Source organism: Myiozetetes cayanensis, unplaced genomic scaffold, assembly GCF_022539395.1.
Source record: "Myiozetetes cayanensis isolate MyiCay16 unplaced genomic scaffold, myiCay2020 scf20-37, whole genome shotgun sequence".
NCBI classification, from domain to species: domain Eukaryota; kingdom Metazoa; phylum Chordata; class Aves; order Passeriformes; family Tyrannidae; genus Myiozetetes; species Myiozetetes cayanensis.
The window spans coordinates 4,254,958-4,273,353 of record NW_026087412.1 but is presented as its reverse complement, the minus strand read 5'-3'; the positions used below and the strand labels follow the sequence as shown (position 1 = coordinate 4,273,353).

The 18,396-nt window shown below is 43.2% G+C and overlaps 1 protein-coding gene across 3 annotated transcripts in view; it reads right to left on the bottom strand.

Annotated features, from left to right (window-relative positions):
• The window catches only part of CARD11 (caspase recruitment domain family member 11), a 43,720-nt gene that overhangs the window by 12,738 nt on the left and 12,586 nt on the right, over positions 1 to 18,396 (bottom strand). The window contains exons 2-12 of one of the 3 annotated variants that reach the window (XM_050317844.1): positions 10,284 to 10,496; positions 9,547 to 9,684; positions 8,571 to 8,896; positions 7,432 to 7,611; positions 5,419 to 5,571; positions 5,200 to 5,325; positions 4,514 to 4,711; positions 3,847 to 4,026; positions 2,757 to 2,811; positions 1,443 to 1,540; positions 187 to 290 (exon numbers count right to left, since the gene is read on the bottom strand). In XM_050317844.1, coding sequence (XP_050173801.1) covers positions 187 to 290; positions 1,443 to 1,540; positions 2,757 to 2,811; positions 3,847 to 4,026; positions 4,514 to 4,711; positions 5,200 to 5,325; positions 5,419 to 5,571; positions 7,432 to 7,611; positions 8,571 to 8,896; positions 9,547 to 9,684; positions 10,284 to 10,496 — 1,771 coding nt within the window. The remainder of the gene's footprint in view (positions 1 to 186; positions 291 to 1,442; positions 1,541 to 2,756; positions 2,812 to 3,846; positions 4,027 to 4,513; positions 4,712 to 5,199; positions 5,326 to 5,418; positions 5,572 to 7,431; positions 7,612 to 8,570; positions 8,897 to 9,546; positions 9,685 to 10,283; positions 10,497 to 18,396) is intronic. The other 2 variants (XM_050317845.1, XM_050317846.1) reach the window with 2 other exon arrangements.

The window sequence follows — 18,396 nt, the reverse complement described above, 5'->3', positions numbered from 1 at the left end:
GGCCCCTGAGCGGTTTGGACAAGATGTGGGATGAAGGACTGCGGCCTTGAGCAGTTTTAACACGTTAACCCTGCTGCCTTACAGAAGCTCTTCAACCGGAGCCAGACACAAGGACATCTGCAGCCCTTTCCACCTTCTCCTTGAGCCAGCAGGTTCCAGGGGTGTTTCCCCAGCGTGGGGACCCACCTGCAGTGAGGGGCGTCCTCCTTGCACCGCCGGACTATGGAGTCGTTTCCCGGAGGCTCAGGAGTGGTCGACATGATGCTGTCGTTGCGATTCCTCAGCGCCTGCTTCAAGAGAAACACCGAGAGGTGTCAGCAAGGTTATCTGTCTGAAATGTGCTCTCATCTCTAACTCACAGCTGCATTAGCCCGTGGTGCTCTGCTCCGCACACGGCATCAAGAAAAATTGATTCTCGCTGAGCAGAGTGCTGCGCTCAGGAGCATTCACAGATTGCAGTGTCTCAGCACTGGGCACAGCTTGGGTGCTGGCACTGTACCTTTTCCTGGGACCACAGGACTGCCTGATTTACTAAACCATTGTGACTTTACCCTTGATGTGTGCGTGTGTTGCACAGTTGACTTGCAGGATGAAGAGGATGCAAAGCAGAATGTATGCGTACTCATATGTATAAATTAGAAAAATACAGATCTCCATACATTAAAATATTAATCTCCCAGTACACTGGAAACTAAACTTTGAATTGTAGTAGAGGGGAAGACAGTGTAAATCATCTAAAACATCCAACAGATATTCCAAAGAATACTCCTAACCTAGCTAAGCTTATTAAAAGTGGCAGGGAGTTCTTTCCTGGCTATTCTTGAGCATAATTTTAATTTCCTGGGGGCAGCATTTTTCACGGTGCTCTAGAAAGATGTTTTGTTCTTTGTTATTAACACTCTGCGAGAGCAGTCTCTCTCTCTGGTTGTCCTGCTGTGTCAGTGCTCACATATGTATAATGAAATATCTACCTTGGGAGATTATGGGGATACAGCAAGCAGGGAAGAAATGGTTTGAGTATGGTATGCAGAAATTTCCAACTGTGATCTGCACCTCTTTTCTCACTCACTGATACTTGGAGACAGCAAAGGCATTAGGGAACTCAAAAAACCCTTACAATTTTCTTAAATAAGTTACAAAGCAGCTTTGAAAGCAAATCTCTTCTAACAGAAAATATGAAATGGCATAAAGGAGCCAGGGAGAGGTCATAAATACCTTTAAAATATCTTTAAATAAACATAAACCAATTCTGTTATTTGGGGAAAGGCTAAAAACATGGTTCTAACAAAATGCTGGTAAAAGGATTAAGGGACCCTCTGACAAGGGCCTTGAATGTGATCACAGCTGGGATGCTGGGAAGGGCTAATTCTAGGTTGTGAAAGCTCTCAACTACAACAGGAGGAACGGCCTAGACAGGCCAGGGGCATGTGGAGGCTCCTTACAATCTTGCTGACTTCACAGCTGCTGATGGAGACAGAAGAACTCGTGTCCGTGCGGCCGTTGCTGCCGTCGGCCCCGTCCTCGTCCTGCGCTCTCACTGCTGCGCTCGTGGGAGACAGGGAAACACCGACAGCACAGGTCAGACCACTTCCCAAACAGTCTGCCACAGATGTGCAACAACACTTAAGGTTATCTTCCCATTTCAGCTGATCTTGTTTCCCCTACGCTGTAGTGGACACACTCTGTGCCCTGCAGCTCCAGTTCCCTTTTCTTCCCCGTCAGCTCCCAACACTGCACACAAATGACCACCACTCTGGACAGGCTCTGCCTCTCAACTCTGTTCTCTGTGTTTTTAATAGATCCATGAATGTTGTTTGCCCATTGAAGAAGGATTGTTTCATCAAGTTTTGCTTTAACTTCATCACCTGAATCTGGCAGTCTGCAATAAGGCTGACTCACTGAATCATGCTTTTTTCACAGCAAAAAATTCACAACAGGGACCAAGAAGCTTGAGATCCCTCAGCAGCCCCAGATAAAACAGTGTCAATGTCTTTGGGAACTCCTTCCCTTCCTCAGCACCTCTGATTTGTACAATGATGCACATTGCCTGATACTAAACCTACTATTTAACATGGGATATCTTGTAGCAGAAACCATGTTTGACATCATATTTTGTAAAACAAGGATCCCACTGCCACACATACCAACTAAAGGAAGTGCTGCCTACAATGGTGTTTGGTTTGAGAACAGTTTTACATAAATAAGTGGAATTAGGAGTAGTTCAAACATGACTATACAGCAACAACTATGGTAACTTGGCAGCTGGCTGGTGGGTGGGTCAATCACCCTCCCCCAGCCTTTGCAATGCTTTAGATTTAAAATTAATTCCCTTTTGCTGAAGGACAAAAGAACTCATTAGACAATCACTAGATTAGGGCCTTTTCAGCTTGAATGATTTTTCCAACAGCAAAGGGAGAATGGTATAATGACTTGGAGTACAGATGTTACACAAATGACTTCAAAGTTTTTGTAAACTTAAAGGGAAAAATCAAGTAAATAGAAAGTTTAGGTAAGCTATGGGATGCAATATTTCACATGATTATGGAAGTATCTTTAGATGGAGAGGACATTCAGACAGAACACTAAATTACCTTATATTATGACATTGGTAACTATGAGAGAAACTGCCTATTTTAGTGACTTGGACTTACTCAGGAATTTCCCTGGCTGGCATATTTGTTAAAACAACTTAAAGAGATTAAGTGAATGAGACAAAGCAGTGGAAAAGGAATAAGGACATGGGTGCTCTTTCTGACCTTGAAACTCTGATGTTTTGTTCATGCTGACAGGGGATTTAGCTCTTGGACTTATCTAAAAGAAAGAGGACAAAAATCAGCACAAATGCAGAATACTTGCCACACACTGTAAACCAGATATTTTCACCCTTTTTTTCTTCACTGCTATCCTGCAATGTATTTGCCCTCCTTTAAACAACAGGACTCCAAATTCAGAAGATATTTAGGTATTTCAATGCCTTGGCAGTCATCAAGGGTTGGCTACCTGACTGCTTTGGGAAGTCTGCCCCAAATACCTTGCACTTTCCAGATTCTCCTGAGGGAACAAAGAGACAAAAGGTGAAGTGGGTGCCTTGGGACTGGATTTAGCCAGCTGTTAATACAAGGGGTATCCTTTTGGAGTGGGCAATGTGAAAAATGCAGCTCTATTGCCATAAGTAATAATGACAGTCAGAGCTCAGAAAGGTTACGAAGGGCAGGGACAATTCAACTGCAGATGAAAGGAACGGGAACCTCAAAACCCCAAATGTTAGATTTTATATTTTTTACAATTCATGAATGTAGCACCAGGTAATAGCTGTGTGAATGCAGCTAGTCAGGGAAATCGTGAACCTAACCCATGCTGCCTCTTCCTCTTAGGGGAGAGGAAATTGCCATAATTTAATTCTAAATTAGACAGTTAATTTTGCTCTAGATTGTGCCTATTTCTTTCTATTTTTCCTTCCAGCTGATGTGAGCTCTTTCACCGATGCTTCTTTTTTTGCCTTCAGTGTGTGTTGGACCTTGGGCATTATGTAATTTTTTTCCCACCAGTGTTAAGGAGGCAAAGAATCAATTTATCGACAACGCTCCAAGAATGTGAATGAACAGCAGAAGCAAGAAGAAAACACAAAATGGGCAGAAGGGACAGAAAATGGTCTATGAAGCTTGATTGTATCTGCCCCTCAAGATGCAAATCACCACAGGGCAAAAACTAACAGCTCACTATCACACACAAAACAATTCTTATCTTTACACCACAGCACTTTCAGAGGCACCACCGCAACATGTGTCAGGTCTGTTAGTTCTATCAGTATCTCTGTATCATTCCAGCCTCATATTCAGAACACACCTGGATTCCCTTTAGATTCAGTCTTCTCTTGAGACGAGCTTGATCAGGCAAGAAGAATTTGTTGTCTTCTGGAGAGTCTTCAGAAGTGGAGGAGTCATCGGCTTCCTGACCGTTGGCTTTTGGGCTGGAGTTCCCGAAGGTCTGGGAGATAATGGTAATGGGTAGATTCCGTGGCAAACTCTAAAGATCACAAGGAAACACTTTGCTTCTGAGACCGGTTTGGTACAACTCATGACCTTCCTTTAGAGTAATATGGTTGAAGCTGTTGTGACTCCAGTGCCTCAGAAGCTTGTGAAGAATGTGGTGCCAGACCCAAACCAGTAATTTAGATTATCTGTGGGGTTTCCTGTTCACTGGGGCACATTCCTCAAAAGTATTTGTAATTTCTATCCCAGTGTGGAAAACAATGGGTTTGTTGCACTTCATTCCCTTCCATTTCAAAATCAAAGCTGTGAAATTCCAGCCTTAGGGAAACCACGTCCACGACAGACAACCTGAACCACATTACAGTGAAGAACTCACAGCAGTCACATTTAGTAGGAGGAGATATTTTTTTTTCAGTAAATTCATGGAGAGAATCAAAAAAGCCCCCTCTCCCTTCCACACCAAAATGTTTGGAAAAGCAAACCTTAACCAAAGAAATCACATCCGTGTTCCTCAGCCCTACCTGGTCGAGGAAGTTGTTGTCCTTGGAGAGCCGCCGGAGTTTGCACTCCAGGTTGACAATACACGCCTCCTTCCGAACCACCTCGATCCGGAGCTCGTCGTTCCTCTCCTCCAGCTCTCGGATCTGCTTCCTGTACTTGTCCTTCTCGATCAGACAGTGCGAGTACTGTGTCTGGGCCTCGTCGCGCGAGCGGAACGCCTGCGGCGGGGAGGAGAAGCCTCTTGGGCACCCGGGCACCAGACACTTCTCCTGCTGGGTTTGTTTGTGAGGTGTTTGGAACGGGGGCTTCAGAACTGGTACCCAGTCGCCAATTAACACAGCAGTAAGGAGCTGGATGTGCCACAGCAGAACCATTAAAAGTTACGATGATGAGGGTGGTTCATTTACAGCTCCCTCTTGGCTGGTGGGAAAATGCTCCAGAGTGCAAATGGGGTGACTTAACACTGACATAAAGCCTTGCAGTGGCTGTTGTTAAGACCTTGGTCCTGCCTGCCAGATGCTACACAGTGGAAACAACCCAATATTATCCTATGCTTAATTACTGTAATGCAAATTCCAACAAGTAATTCTTTCAACCGCTAATTTTATAACGGTATTTTGGGCCCAATTACCCACAATTCCCCGAAGTGACACAGAGGAGATGGAGGCTTTTGCTACTGATTTCCCCCTCTTTAACTGTTAGATACCTGGTCTCGCTCCTTTTCCACCTCTTCCAGCTGTATCATCACAGTGTTCATACGGTGCTTGTACATCTCACAGTCTTTTCCTAGTGTTGAGCACTTCAACTCCAAATCCTCTTTCTCCTCAAGGTACTGGAAATGACACACTGTTAACCACCACTGCCCTCAGAGGCCTTTTGGGGCCCACCCTGAGATATCCCACCTCTCTCCCCTTCCGTTTCTCACCTTGTCTCTCAGGTCCTCGACATGACGGATCTCCTCTTGGAGATTAAAGATCTTGTTGACCAACTCATGACGATCTTCCAGTGCCTCCTTACGGTCGTGTTCCAGAATATCCAGAATGGCTTTATCCGAATCTGGCAAACTCCTCTTGTCAGCCTGGGGAAAGACATTGTTATGAGCCAGGTCAGGGAAACGGGAGATATTGCTGCAAGGAGAGAAGTAACAGAGGCAGTAACAACCAGGAGGAATAGAAAATGAACAAGGTATTGCAGCAGGAAAGCAGGAGAAGAGATAGACATCTGTTCACATTTTAAAACAAGTGTCAGAAAAGATAAATAAAGGTTGTCTTGCTGTCAGAATAGCCAGATGAAGGAATTGTTTTACTGGCCTATTGTACTGGCTATAATTTGATCCATGTTGGATGCAGTGACAATTCTCTCTCCAAGCCCTGCATTCAAAACTCTTTTCTATTAATCAGCTCTCACTGAGCACAAAAATCACCCTTTGCCAAAGAGCAGGGCCTAAGAAAGCATTCAGGGGAATTTTTAAAGCATGCACAGCCTTTGCAGGGCTGTGCCCAGAGAATATTAAACATGCCTGGAGTGGCTTGTACCATTGTTTCATTTTCTCTACTGTCCAGCAATATTATTTCTTTCAGATTTAAAATTAACAAGATTATCAGAACATGTTCCAACACATAAATTGCCATCCAAAATTAACCATAAAAGGAAGATGAAAAAATGCATAAAATGCCAGCACAAAATATGCATATTTAGTTTTGAAATACCTAGACTGCATTGGAGATTTCAGGGACATTTTGGTTATCTGATATTTCTAAGCATACCTAAGCATTTCTAAAACAAACTGCTTTGAGTTAGTCTATACTTTTGCTTTGGAGTATTTTAATCCTATTTTTAGGTATTTCAAGGTTACTTCTCTGTTCCTTTAAGTGCTATAAGGCCATTTCAATTAATATAAGGGATTCTACATGGACCAGAACTACCAGAACCTTCTACACTCCACCCTTTTTCTGAATTGGATGCGTCTTAGAACCAGGAATCATCAGGCCCTGCTAGAGGCTACAGCCCTTTCTGAAAGACGTTCTACTGATATTTTTGTAAGTGTCATTTTAAAATGCCACAAGCCTTTTCCAACAAAGTGCTAAGTACTCTCACAGATACCCTAATATTTGGCTAAGCTTTTCACAGAGGAGGGCTCAATTTGCTGCATCACATGTTCCCCTGTGCAAGTTACAGCAGAGTTCTGCAGGGCACCCTGGTACCTGCTGACCACCCAAGCACAGGGACCTTTATTACCCTCTGCTTCATTGGGACTATTTGGCACAGATATGACAGTAGCCCAAGACAGGGCACAGAGAGCCACTGGCAGAAATTTCTGGGCTGCATTTACCACAGCTCTGCAGTGACAGGCTGGTACAAAGAAACACAGCAGGGTAAACCACGGAGCTGAAAGCTCAGCAATTAAACAGCTGCACTCTGCACCTTGTAGGAGCCAATCTCTCATGTACAGCTTGATTTATTAGATGACAATGTTTTTTGGAGCACTCCTCCTCCCGCATGTGTTTGTGCAAAGAGTGCCATGGACAGCTGGGAGCTGTACAACCAACCTTCTGTTTATCCAAACTCTGCACTTATGTCTGTTGTAGCTTTGCAGGTGGAGGTTTCACCCAACACTTGCTGCACTACAACAGGATTGTGTGTGAGTTTGAGGTGAGGAGCAGCAGCAGAGACCAGGCCACTGCCTCCTGTCCATAGGTACCAGTTTTTTCCCCTGTTAGACACTCAACTCCCCGTCTCTTACGGGAGCTGTCACCACTCCCCCAGGCTCCACCAGACATTTAGATCCCAAAGGGCAGCCTCAAAGGCAGGTTGTGAAGAGATGTCAGAGTGCCTGGAGACAAAGACTGCTTGTAACCTGCTGAATCCATCCTCAGGGTAAGCAGGAGGGGCAAGCTGAAGTGTCAGGAATTTTAAATGTAGCAGCCTGCTTTTATACCTGAATGATGGACTGTAACTCCTGGATTTTAGTCTTCATCATCTCATTTTCCCGCTCCAGCTCCAGAACCTGTTCCTTTTTGGGCCGGTTTTCAATGTCATTTTTCAGCTTCAAAGACTGGTTCCTCTCCAGCTTGCACTCCTCCTCCACCTTGTTCAAGCGGTGCTTCAGCTGGTCGATCTGGAGCAGTGAAAAGGAGAAACAGGAAAGGAGAAGATTGCTCTGATAACTCTCTCACTTCCAGATGAAAACATACTGTCACAGGTGGAAAAGATATCTTAAACTGTGAATGCTAACAAGGAGCAGACAATTGGGTGCATGTGAATGTGTGTTGAATGTCCACAACTGGAACTGCTGAACTCTCAAAGCCCAAACCTGCTACTTGCCAGCTACAGCTGGCATGGGCTGGTTGGGAATTTTTAGAACACCTGGACTAAAAAGCAAAAAAAAAATAGCACACCCTGAATCCTCCAATGAATAAAGAGATATGAAACAGAACTAACACTTAGGAGCCTGACCACACACTGGGCTTTTTGCACATGGACTTTCTGTATTGGGAAAAACAAGAGCTTTGGGTTCTGGATATGAAAGAAGGGTTCCCAAAAATAAAAAGTAATGTCTGATGTAAAATGTTTGATATCGTGGGTTCAAAGTTAAAATGCAGCATCCTCTATGGGTAGTTGTTTGCTCCATCTCAAGTCACACACATACAAGCATGAATTGTGTGGCACTCTGAAGCACTTCTTTGTATTTCCTGAATTACCTCAACCTGGTCCATTGCTCTATGAGAGACTTTTTGAATAGACCCCCAGCAGCTGTAGTGCAAACCTGAATAACTGATAACAGTAAAGCCAAGATACTATAAGCTAAAATTATGTTTTTAGCAAACAATTATGTCTTCTAAATTTTACTTTTACTTCTGTTCTGCTTATCCATTGCAAGTATGTAAATTATCTGCTATTAATACACATCACTGCAGTTGGCACTTCTGTACAGTCATGCCTCTAATCATCTGGGTAAGCAAAGCAAATGAGAGCTCTACACCTTTCTGCTGTCAAGAGAAGGTCTTGCTTTGTCAGGTGCCACTGGCACCCTCCACTGCTGCTCCTGACTGAAGCGCCCCAGAACGTTTCTCTCACCTCTAACTGGAGGTCTCGGCTCCTTATCACAGCCATGCTCTTCTCGTCACTCAGCTGGGCGTATCTCATGGCCAGGTTGTAGTTCTCATCCTTCACCTTGACCAGCTCATCGTTGTAGTTGTTCCTCTCCTCCTTCATCTTGTTGTACCTCTCCTGGAAGGTCAGCAGCTCGATCTTGTTCAGCTTGAGCTGCTTTCGCTCATCCTCCAACTGCCGAGACTTGGCCAGGAGTTCACAGCGCTGCATGTCCTTCGTCTTCACTTGCTGCTGGAGCTTAATGATCTCATTCATCAGGAAATGGGTAAGGCCTTCGTGTCCCTCCTCCACTGAAAATGTTTGAACAGCTTATCAGCATCTAGTAAAGTGTCTTATTGAAGTTACTTTATTAATAAGGTAATAAGTAGGATCAGCAGAACCGAGAAACAAATGGCCCAGAGCATGCACAGAGGGGCAGAATTTGCACAAATTCAGACACATTTGTATATCTAACTGGGAACAGTACAAATATTACACAGCACACAGCTACCAGCATCACAATACAAGCACATACAGCTTGTCTGCATAGAAGGAGAAGCTTTTACATTTTTGTCTTGTTTCGGCTGATCCTGTGGAAACACCACAAACATTGTAAAATGGATCTATACAAGCACAATTAATATGAATGCCTCAAATGTGAGGCACATGTGTAGTTCATCAGTGTGATTTAGTCCACAGTTCCAACGTTCCTTCCTCTGGGGATGTCTGGTAATGCCTATCATTCAGTTTGAAGCTCTTCAGCTGCACCTGACAACTGATATGTCCCTTCTCTTTATATATTACCTGTTGCTATCACATTTTGCTTTGAAGGGGACTGAAAAACTGCAGAATGCTACAACAAGATTGGTTTTTATTTCCATTTCCTGCCTGAAAAAAAACAAACCCAGTTTCCAAAACAGCCCTCACTTCAGCAGGCCCCTCTGTGATTGATTCTACTCACCAACAATTGTGGAAAATCTCCGTGTAGGTTCTTTTCCTGTTACCAGTTTGTAGAGCTCAGGGTAGTAAAACTCCAGGCTCTCTAAGAAAACCACGTAGCCCCTTTGGCCCTTGGTGTGGAGGATGTCCAGCAGTCGGCCTAAGGACAGACAGAGAGGTGACACATCAGCACCTATCAGCAAGCACTGTATCCCTGAAGTCAACTCTGCTTAAGGTTCATCTCTGCCACAACAATGGGCTGAGCAAAATCTGGCTGATTAACAGAATTCAGCTGAACTCAAAAAGCAGTGGCTCAAATTCCTTATGTTTGTGGTGATGGTTATTCTGAAGGAGTATGGGCAAACTGGTCTCTGGAACAGAGATTTCGAAAGACTCATTATTCAGTAAAGCATTTACAGGCAAGGATGGCAGGTCCTTCAGTGACAAATCACAGGATACAGCAAGACAGCTGGAGAGCTACTCCTGGAATGGCACTGGCTGCTGCTCTGCATTAACTGAAATATTTACCAAGGCTTTGATGGGAACATGAACCCCAAGAGCTCCAGTCTGCACACCACTGGAAAGAGTCTTTGTTATGAAAATAGCAGCAGCAGAATCCCTCCCTACATTAAATCTTCCACAAATGAGATATAGGGTTTCCATTTGTTAATCTGTAACTTGATAGAGGCTCCCTCCAGACTTAGCAAAGCAATGCCATTCACAAAGGGATGCAGATGTAGCCATCCACCAAATAATTACCTGCTCTGTTAATTTTGGAGGGCAGCATAAGCGAGTTGAGCACCTCATCCTCGTCCTGCTCGTCGATGACCTTGCACTGCCGCAGGTAGGGGGTCAGTTTGGCCGGGTTGATGTACCGGCTCAGCATGTGCCGGTTGCATTCCACGTTCTCCCACAAAGCCTCCTCCTCATCTTTCAGCGTCTCCAGGCAGTCATCCATCTCTGGCTCTCCTCCTTAACAAGGGGAACAATTGGCCAATGAACACCAAACAGGACAACTTCAATCCCAGCACTTTTTTGTGCTTCCATGTCCTATAGGATGGACTTGGAACCACTTCTGACTAATGCTGCAACTGTTTGAAGTGAAGTGCAGCCCGTCCACAGCTCATCTGGGAAGTGACAGTTCACAGAAGTGCTGTCTCCAGTCTATGAACTATTGCTCCTCGCTCTCCAGTGATGGATCTGCACTCAGCCAACTCCACAAAGGTCTCCACAAGTCAGAGAGTCCCTCTGCTCAACGGGAGCAGTGGCAAAGGGCACCATGCAATGCAGGAAGGGAACAAACCTGCAGAGCTCTGAGCAAAGAAAAAAACTTGCTGCAGGCAAGGAAGGCTTTTATCCCCACCCCCTTTGCTCCTCTCAGCTGTGCCCATGTGAACCTGCATGCATGTGATGAGCCAACACTTGTAAATGGCTGCACATGAGGATAGTTAACTCACGAGCAGGCAGTTCTGCAGCCAGGTTTGGATGGTCTGAGGGGTGTGAGTGCGAGCACCTGTGAGCTCAGACCTTGCCTTTCCCCCCCCCCATGAGAGGGTAGGTATGAGCATTGCATCACTGCAGTCTGAAAATGTTCTTGACTCATGCAAATGTTGTCACATGATTTCTGAGGGCTTGATAAGCAATTTCCTGCCAACTCCTAATTTGTACCCACCTCATCAGAGAAGGTGACAAGGCAGGCAACACTGAGGCAAGACAACTTGCACCAAAGTTAAAACTAGAGAAACTTTGTAGAAAAAAATAAAAATCTTTCCTTCTTTATTCTGTAATAAATGTCAACCTTTAAACAAATCCTACTTTTGCATTCTAGCTTTCAGGTGGCACACGGAACACAAGCTTCTATTTCAAGTTATTTTACCCTGTCAGAGGCTGTGGTGAAACAAGAATGTGCAGTTCTTGGGTCATGGGAGAGGAGTGCTGTGCTTTATGAGGCTTTGCTGGTAATCAGTAACTAAAGACCTCAAAAGCAACGTGTTTTTCTCAGCTTCAGGAACTACAGAGCAGCTTGGGTTACACTGAGCATCCCTGGGCAAAGCCAGCTTGTGAAATGTATAGCCAAGGGCTCATTTGGAAAAACTAAAGCCAAAAGTGCTAATCTGCTAAATAACCTGTTTGTCAGTGTTCTTGCATGATGAAATATAGAATATTCCTACCAAAAAAATGCGTGCCCTCTGCTTGATGCTTTTAAAAGCTTTCCCAATTTGTCAAAAATCGTAGCCAGGGTTTCAATATCCCTATGAGAAAAGTTTGGATGGGTTCTTCATAGTATGGACAGTTTAGAGGAGTATTGCCAGGGGCTCTGCTCTTCTCCTCTACTCCAGCAGCTTTCCCAGAGTTCTTTTCATGGCAGTTTCACATTTTGGGAACCCCTTATTCTGCATTTGCTCTGTAGATTCATGGCTCCAGCGACTGCTAGTAAATGTTCTGGGAGAGACAATGGTCCTCAGAGGTTGAAGCAGACCAGGGTTGCTCAATGGGATCCAGACCATGGGGGCATGGCTGTAGTTATGGGAAAAACCTCCCTGGTCTTATGAACCCCACACAAGCTGCATGAAATTCTCACTGAATGCCACAGTATTTACGTGTGGTAAAGATGACAGTGCAGGAACAATCAGAATAAAGGTAAAACAATATGGGAAAAAAAGCTTTCTGAAGCTGGTAGCAGTGGGAGAAACATTAGAGGTGAATGCTTCATCTGAAGTCCACACACATTCTCATGAACCTTACTCTCTACCACTTATTCTGGAAGTAACTGTATTTCACTTCAAAGGTGAATTTAACAAACACTACCTAATTGGAGAAGGTGAACTTTTGGGAGTAGAAGGCAGTGAAGCAGAAGGTCACACAGTACCTCAGTCATCTCCCAGCCACAGCCACCTTCTGCAGCTAAAAAAAGGAGCGTGGCAGGCCCTTTAATTCTGGAGTGCAGCAGGGAGCTCACAGATGGACCTCAGAGTGCAAAGGAAGCACTTGCCTGAATTCCATAAAATGCAAGATATCCTGTAATCTGCTGCACTGAACCAGAAATTATTGCACACTGTCAGCAGTTCCCTCAGGACATTAGTAAGGGATTTCTCCATTAAATGATTCCAAGAAGAGTTCACTCATCAGCGTAATTCTCAACATGAACACGCTTTTATTTTTTACCTGACATTAAAAATACCTTTATCAAATAGTCCCTCGTGTATGGGCATAATACATCCATACTGTTATTTTGGGGACATAATGTTTAATGGGAAAGTAATAAGTATATTGCATGAGTGGCTAAGAATTTTAAAAGGAGATCTCTGGTAGCAAACTCCTGTTAAACACAGTCTATTATCAGGAGCGAGCCCTGAGAAACGACACTTAGTGGAGTGGTCCTTCACTGCCCTGTAGGAATGTCAGAATCTTCCTTTTGCTTCCTTCTTTGGAATTCCACCTTGGAAATGCCAGAAGGACAGCTGAGCTCTGTCCTGACCCCCTGTGCTGTCCATGCCCTGCCAGGGATGTGTGACAGGGATCACTCCTCTCACTCCTGGAGCTGCAGGCATGGCCTTTGTTGTGTGGCCAGGCTGGTCTAAGTGCACAACCCCCACATAACTCCAGTGTCCTGTGGAGCCACTCAGGACAAAATAGCCATGGACAGTTGATATTAGTGCAGCACCCCTCTTAATGAGCAAATAATGATTTGATTTAGTATTTAATATAATACTGAACAGGAAACAAAATGTTTGCGATTGGTGGGAATTTTGGTGTGCTGGTCAAAATCTCCACACGTAACAACTAAAACTCAGTGGGAAACCAATAAAGGTTTTGTATTACTGCCTTTAATTTCAGAAGTTTTTTTAGCAGCACATGCATTTTCTAGGCATTTAAAGGCCTTTATTCCCTGTTTCTCTTCTTTCTTCATATGATGATATTGCAGAAAAGTTGTTTTAACTTATAAAATTAAAAATTACAGATTTAATTTTTTTTTAATGCGTAATGTAAATGTGTAATCACTTATTTAATCTGATTTTTATTACCATTATCTACTTTCTGATTCTAGCACCTCTTGAGCTGTAACCTAACACATTCAGGAGTTGTGATATGTCATAGAAATACTATGGCATCCATTACAAATTGCAGGTGTGAAGTCACAGACTTGGACTGACTTCAACAGACATTAACCAAAAAGAAATCAGAATCACCACAGCAGTTAAAAAATTGTTCTCCTGCTGCTGCTTTCAATAGTTAGTACACAAAATTGCTTTTAACTGCAGGAGAGCTTAATCCAGTAATAATCTCAGCTAGTTCCATCTATTTCAAAGGTCTCTGCAGACACAGACAAAAGAGAGAATCGCTTTCTACATGAAAAGGAACACTCTGCTTCCTTGTCTCCTGTTCTCTCTCAGGGACTATCCCTCTCCTGTTACACACAAATGAATTGTTCTATATGTTTGCTATTTTTTGTGTTATATTTTTCAGCCGAACAAATCACCTTGCAGTTAAAGCTGCTCTCTGTTCTCACTCAGACTCCACACTCTCATATGTCAGTGACACTCTCCACTGATCAAGGGAATAGAGCCTGCAGGCTTCAGACCCAGGGGTTCTATAAAGTCCTCCTCATCAGGTCACATCTAAAGCTTCATTTTTTTTTGGTGTGATTCGTTTCATGACGGTGCAGAAATTAACCCTTCGGCCGTCAAATTATTTGCATCCCCGTGCTCTGAATTCCTGTCAGCCTGTCAATACTGAGGAATCTCCATGTAGCAGACTGCAAGTGCAGGTTGCAGCTTGGCATTCTGATTTCCTGATATCTCCCTTGTGGAATATGAAAAAAAAAAGAAAAAAAGGGTTTTGTCCTCGTACTGAGAAGCAGGAGGAAGTTTATTTTGGAACAGGTAATCAGTTGTAGTGGTTTGGACTTCTGCATTTGTCACAGATGTTCACAGACTGGCAGTATTTAAAAAGAAACCCCGGCACACAAAACGTTTTGCAAATTGTAAGTTAATAAGAACATAATTTTAGCTTAAATACTTAGTACGTATATATAAACCAGGAAAGAATTACATATAAATCATCACACTTTAAAACAAAAAATGAAGATGAAACTAGCACTCTAAAACTGTGTATATAATTATCCTCAACATTTTGAGGGTGTTGCATTACATCCTCTTCCCCTGCACAATCTCCAGATCCCGGGGGGCAATGCCCTTTCTCCCTCGAGTTTGTACAGCACCTCACATGACAAAGTATAACAATTGGGTGATTTTCTCAAAAGCTGCTTGTGTGGATATGTGCAGATTTGCAGTATCAGAGAACCACAAAACCACAAAGGGATTTAGAGCTATTTTTACTTTTAGAGGAAAGTCACAGTTTAAAGTGTGATAAGGAAATTATATTCCTTTGCTTAAGGACAGGAGAGCTCTGTGTGCCCTGCAGGCTTTCTGAAATGCTGAATGCCAGCAGTTTCCAATTATTTTGGTGGCACTGCTGGATGTTCTGTGGCACTGAAAACCACTTTAAAAAGGCTTAAACGTTGATAAAAAAGACTAAATTTGCTTACCTACACTGGTAATTCTTTTCAGTGCAGGTGCCTAAATCTGGGCTCCCAAAGGATAGGGAGCCTTTAGGAATTTGCACTTCATATTCCTCCTTTCTACCCCAGTGTCCCCACCTGAAAACAAGGCTGGTAATAGGTATGTTTATGACAAGGTAGGACTTGTAAATTAGTGATTGCAAAGCACATGGAAAACACTCAGATGGGAAGGCCCTAGAAAAATATTTATTATTAGTGAAGTTTTATTACTTCAGCCTTTGCACGCCCCAGAACACTTTCTGAAGCCACAGCACTGTTGGATGAGCTGGGCTGTGTTTCTGTTTTGGGTCACAATGTATATGGAAAGAACCATTCTGTGTATCTCAGAACCCCTTCTTTATAGAAAAGATTCAACCAGCTTACTTATTTCAACAAAACACATAAAAGAAAAAAATATAGAATAAGAGATACCAAAGTAAAAGAAGAGCAGGAAGCTTTAAACATGAAATAGGATTATTTTTGCACAAAACTATCCTATTCAATTCCATTGAGTCAATCTTCCTGTTACACACAGCCTACAAAAGAAACCCCAAACACCAGCAGAGCTGCAAGGCTTCAGTGAGGTGAAGCCAGATGAGAGCCACAGTAATGAACAGTACTCCCATTTTTTGAACAGAGGAGAGATAGAAGTAACCAAAACCAACTCCCTAACAGGTTCAGAGAGCTCTGGAGGCACATTCATCTGGCTTCAGAAGACAGAAAGAAAATTCCCTTCATTTTCATAACTATAAGCTCAACAACCAAGTGAGAGAAAAAGAAATGAATTCTATCATGTTACTCTCATTCAGTATCCCTGCCCTCTAAAAAAAAGAAAGAAAGAAATGGAATAAATCAGAGATTTCTGTCTAATCAACTATTCCTGTCCTAACAGAAGGGGGTCAGAAGAATTAATACTCTAGGAGCTTCCTTTAATTATCTCTTTCTTTGTCTTTATTTACATTCCTAGGAACAGATCCATGCAAAACTCCATCTCAGAAAAAAAAAAAAAAGGAAAGGGTAACAAATACATAAAGCAGGGATCAGTTATTAGTATTGTTAGTCAGGACACCCAACAGTTTGCTCAGTATCACCTAAACCAGAAAACACTGTGTGCAACAAAGGCAGACAAGTTCTCAATATTGCAGGCTAATACTGCCTGAGAGCTGGGCAATCCTGGCACTGAATTCCACACTGACTACACTGAGCTTTTGCCTGTTTTGAAATTGCAAATTAAATTCTTTGCAACACCCATCACTTTCTGGAGGAAAAAACTATTCACACATTAAATAATGTTGTTCTTCCCAACCAAATATCGTTGAAAAGACCCTAATCAGTGCAGTCAAACTCATTAGGATCCTGTAATGATTTCTATTCATACAAGGCTGAGAGCTGTGAGTGCTTTCCCATTTTGCACTCCACCTGCTGAGGGTATCTAGTCTATGCCTTCCTCAAGTCTGGGAGCTTTAGAACCTCAGAGTTCCTATCACCTGATCTTGGAGGAAGGAAATGACTCATTTTGCCTCAATGGCAAACCCACAGCAGGTTGTGCTGCCTCAAACACGCAGCACTCAATCAGATGTGGTTGTAGAGCACTTATTATCAACAATAAACAAAGAAAATGGAAAAATACTCCCCTACAAATATGCTTCAATGATGTTTTGACAACTGTCACTTTTCTGTGTGTCACTGTTTCCTACACACAGTGAAGCTGCTTCTGCCTCCAGCAATAACACCCTGTCTGAGCACTGCTGATAGAGGAGAAATCTGGGGGGGTGGGGGTGGATCCATCTCACCAGTCTGAATTAGGCAGGTATTTTAATTCAGAAACCCAGTTCCTCTCTAGTGAATGCCAAATGCTCCGTTCAAAACTTCCTTCCATCATTTTATACTTCCACCTTGGAATGCCCTCTGAAGATTGGTTTCAAGCCACTCCTGGTCACTTGGGTTCCTCCAGGGTGCATGGAGAGAGATTTGTCCCTTCTGATGTCAATACCTACAATCAATTAGATGGAAATTACTCTGTTTTCACATATGGTTTGAGAGTCTGAGTCCCAGGTTTCAGAAACAACTACCAGTGATACCATTTCAATGATAATATATGTAAAATTAAATGAGAAATGAGAGAGATGAGCAATGAGAGATGGAGAAAAAAAACTGAAGAGGGGAGAGAAAGACAAGATTGGAGGAGGAAAAATGGTGAGGTCAAGGGGAAAGGAGATATAATAAGGGAACAGGAGAAGAAAAAGTTAAAAAGAGGTGAACTCAGAATGAAAGTGAGGAACAGAAGTGTGAGAGAGATGGAAACAGGAAAGGCTTAGTGAAGGCAAAGGAGGTGTAAAGCAAAGGAAGGAGTAAGTAGAGACGGACTTGCCACAAATCCTGACACATTAGAAATCAGTGTTACTTCTGAGTATGCAAATCAAGATAATGGTAAAAAATTTAAATAAATAATTTACCACAGTGCATCTGTTTTAAAGGATCTGCAAAGCAGCAGTGGAGAGTGAGCACCTGACATTTAAAAAATGCTGCAATCTGCACATGCTCCATCCTGCTCCGCATGTTGATGAGGAGGAGGGCAACAGAAATTGCTGTGCTAACAGTGGACAAATATGTTTATAGAGCTGGCCCTCTGTTCTGGAGCATCAGCTACTGACACAAGCACTTCCTTCCAATTGATGTGTGCTAAAAGCCAAGATCTGAGAAAGAAGCTGCCATCCTCAGGCTGCCGAGGGCTCGTGACAACGCTGGCCCAACAAACGCCTCAGAAGTCATTACCAGGTCCCAGGTTAATTTTTTTCTTGAGACTAGCTCACTCTGTTTTTACAACTGAAAATGAGATTCTCACCAGCTTGGGAGGAGGAGGAGGAGGAAGAGGCACAGCTGGGGGCAAGCACACAGTCCTGTGTGCTTAGGAGGAATCCTGAATTAAAAATTCCAGTTGCCCAAAGATGCAAATGGCTTTGATGACCTCAGGTCCCAGTAAATGTGTGCTCCCATTACAAACCCCAGCACATTCTTTGGTACAGAAAGGCAGTGTTGGGAGGGATTTCCATGGACTGAGCCACAGAAGAACCTGGTGAGGACAAAGGTTCATAATTTGATATGTACCAGTGTAACCCTTGCACAGCCAGCCTGATTCTTATCAGTGTTATTAGAAAACAGGAATAGAGAAAGAAGTGCAGCTCTGCCAAACAAACTCCTACTTAGTCCATTCCTTGAAAAAACTGTCACTTTCTGCAAACTCTTCTATTACACAAGTTAAAAAAAATAACAAAAAATACTCAGGGAAGAACATATCCCACACAGTCAGAT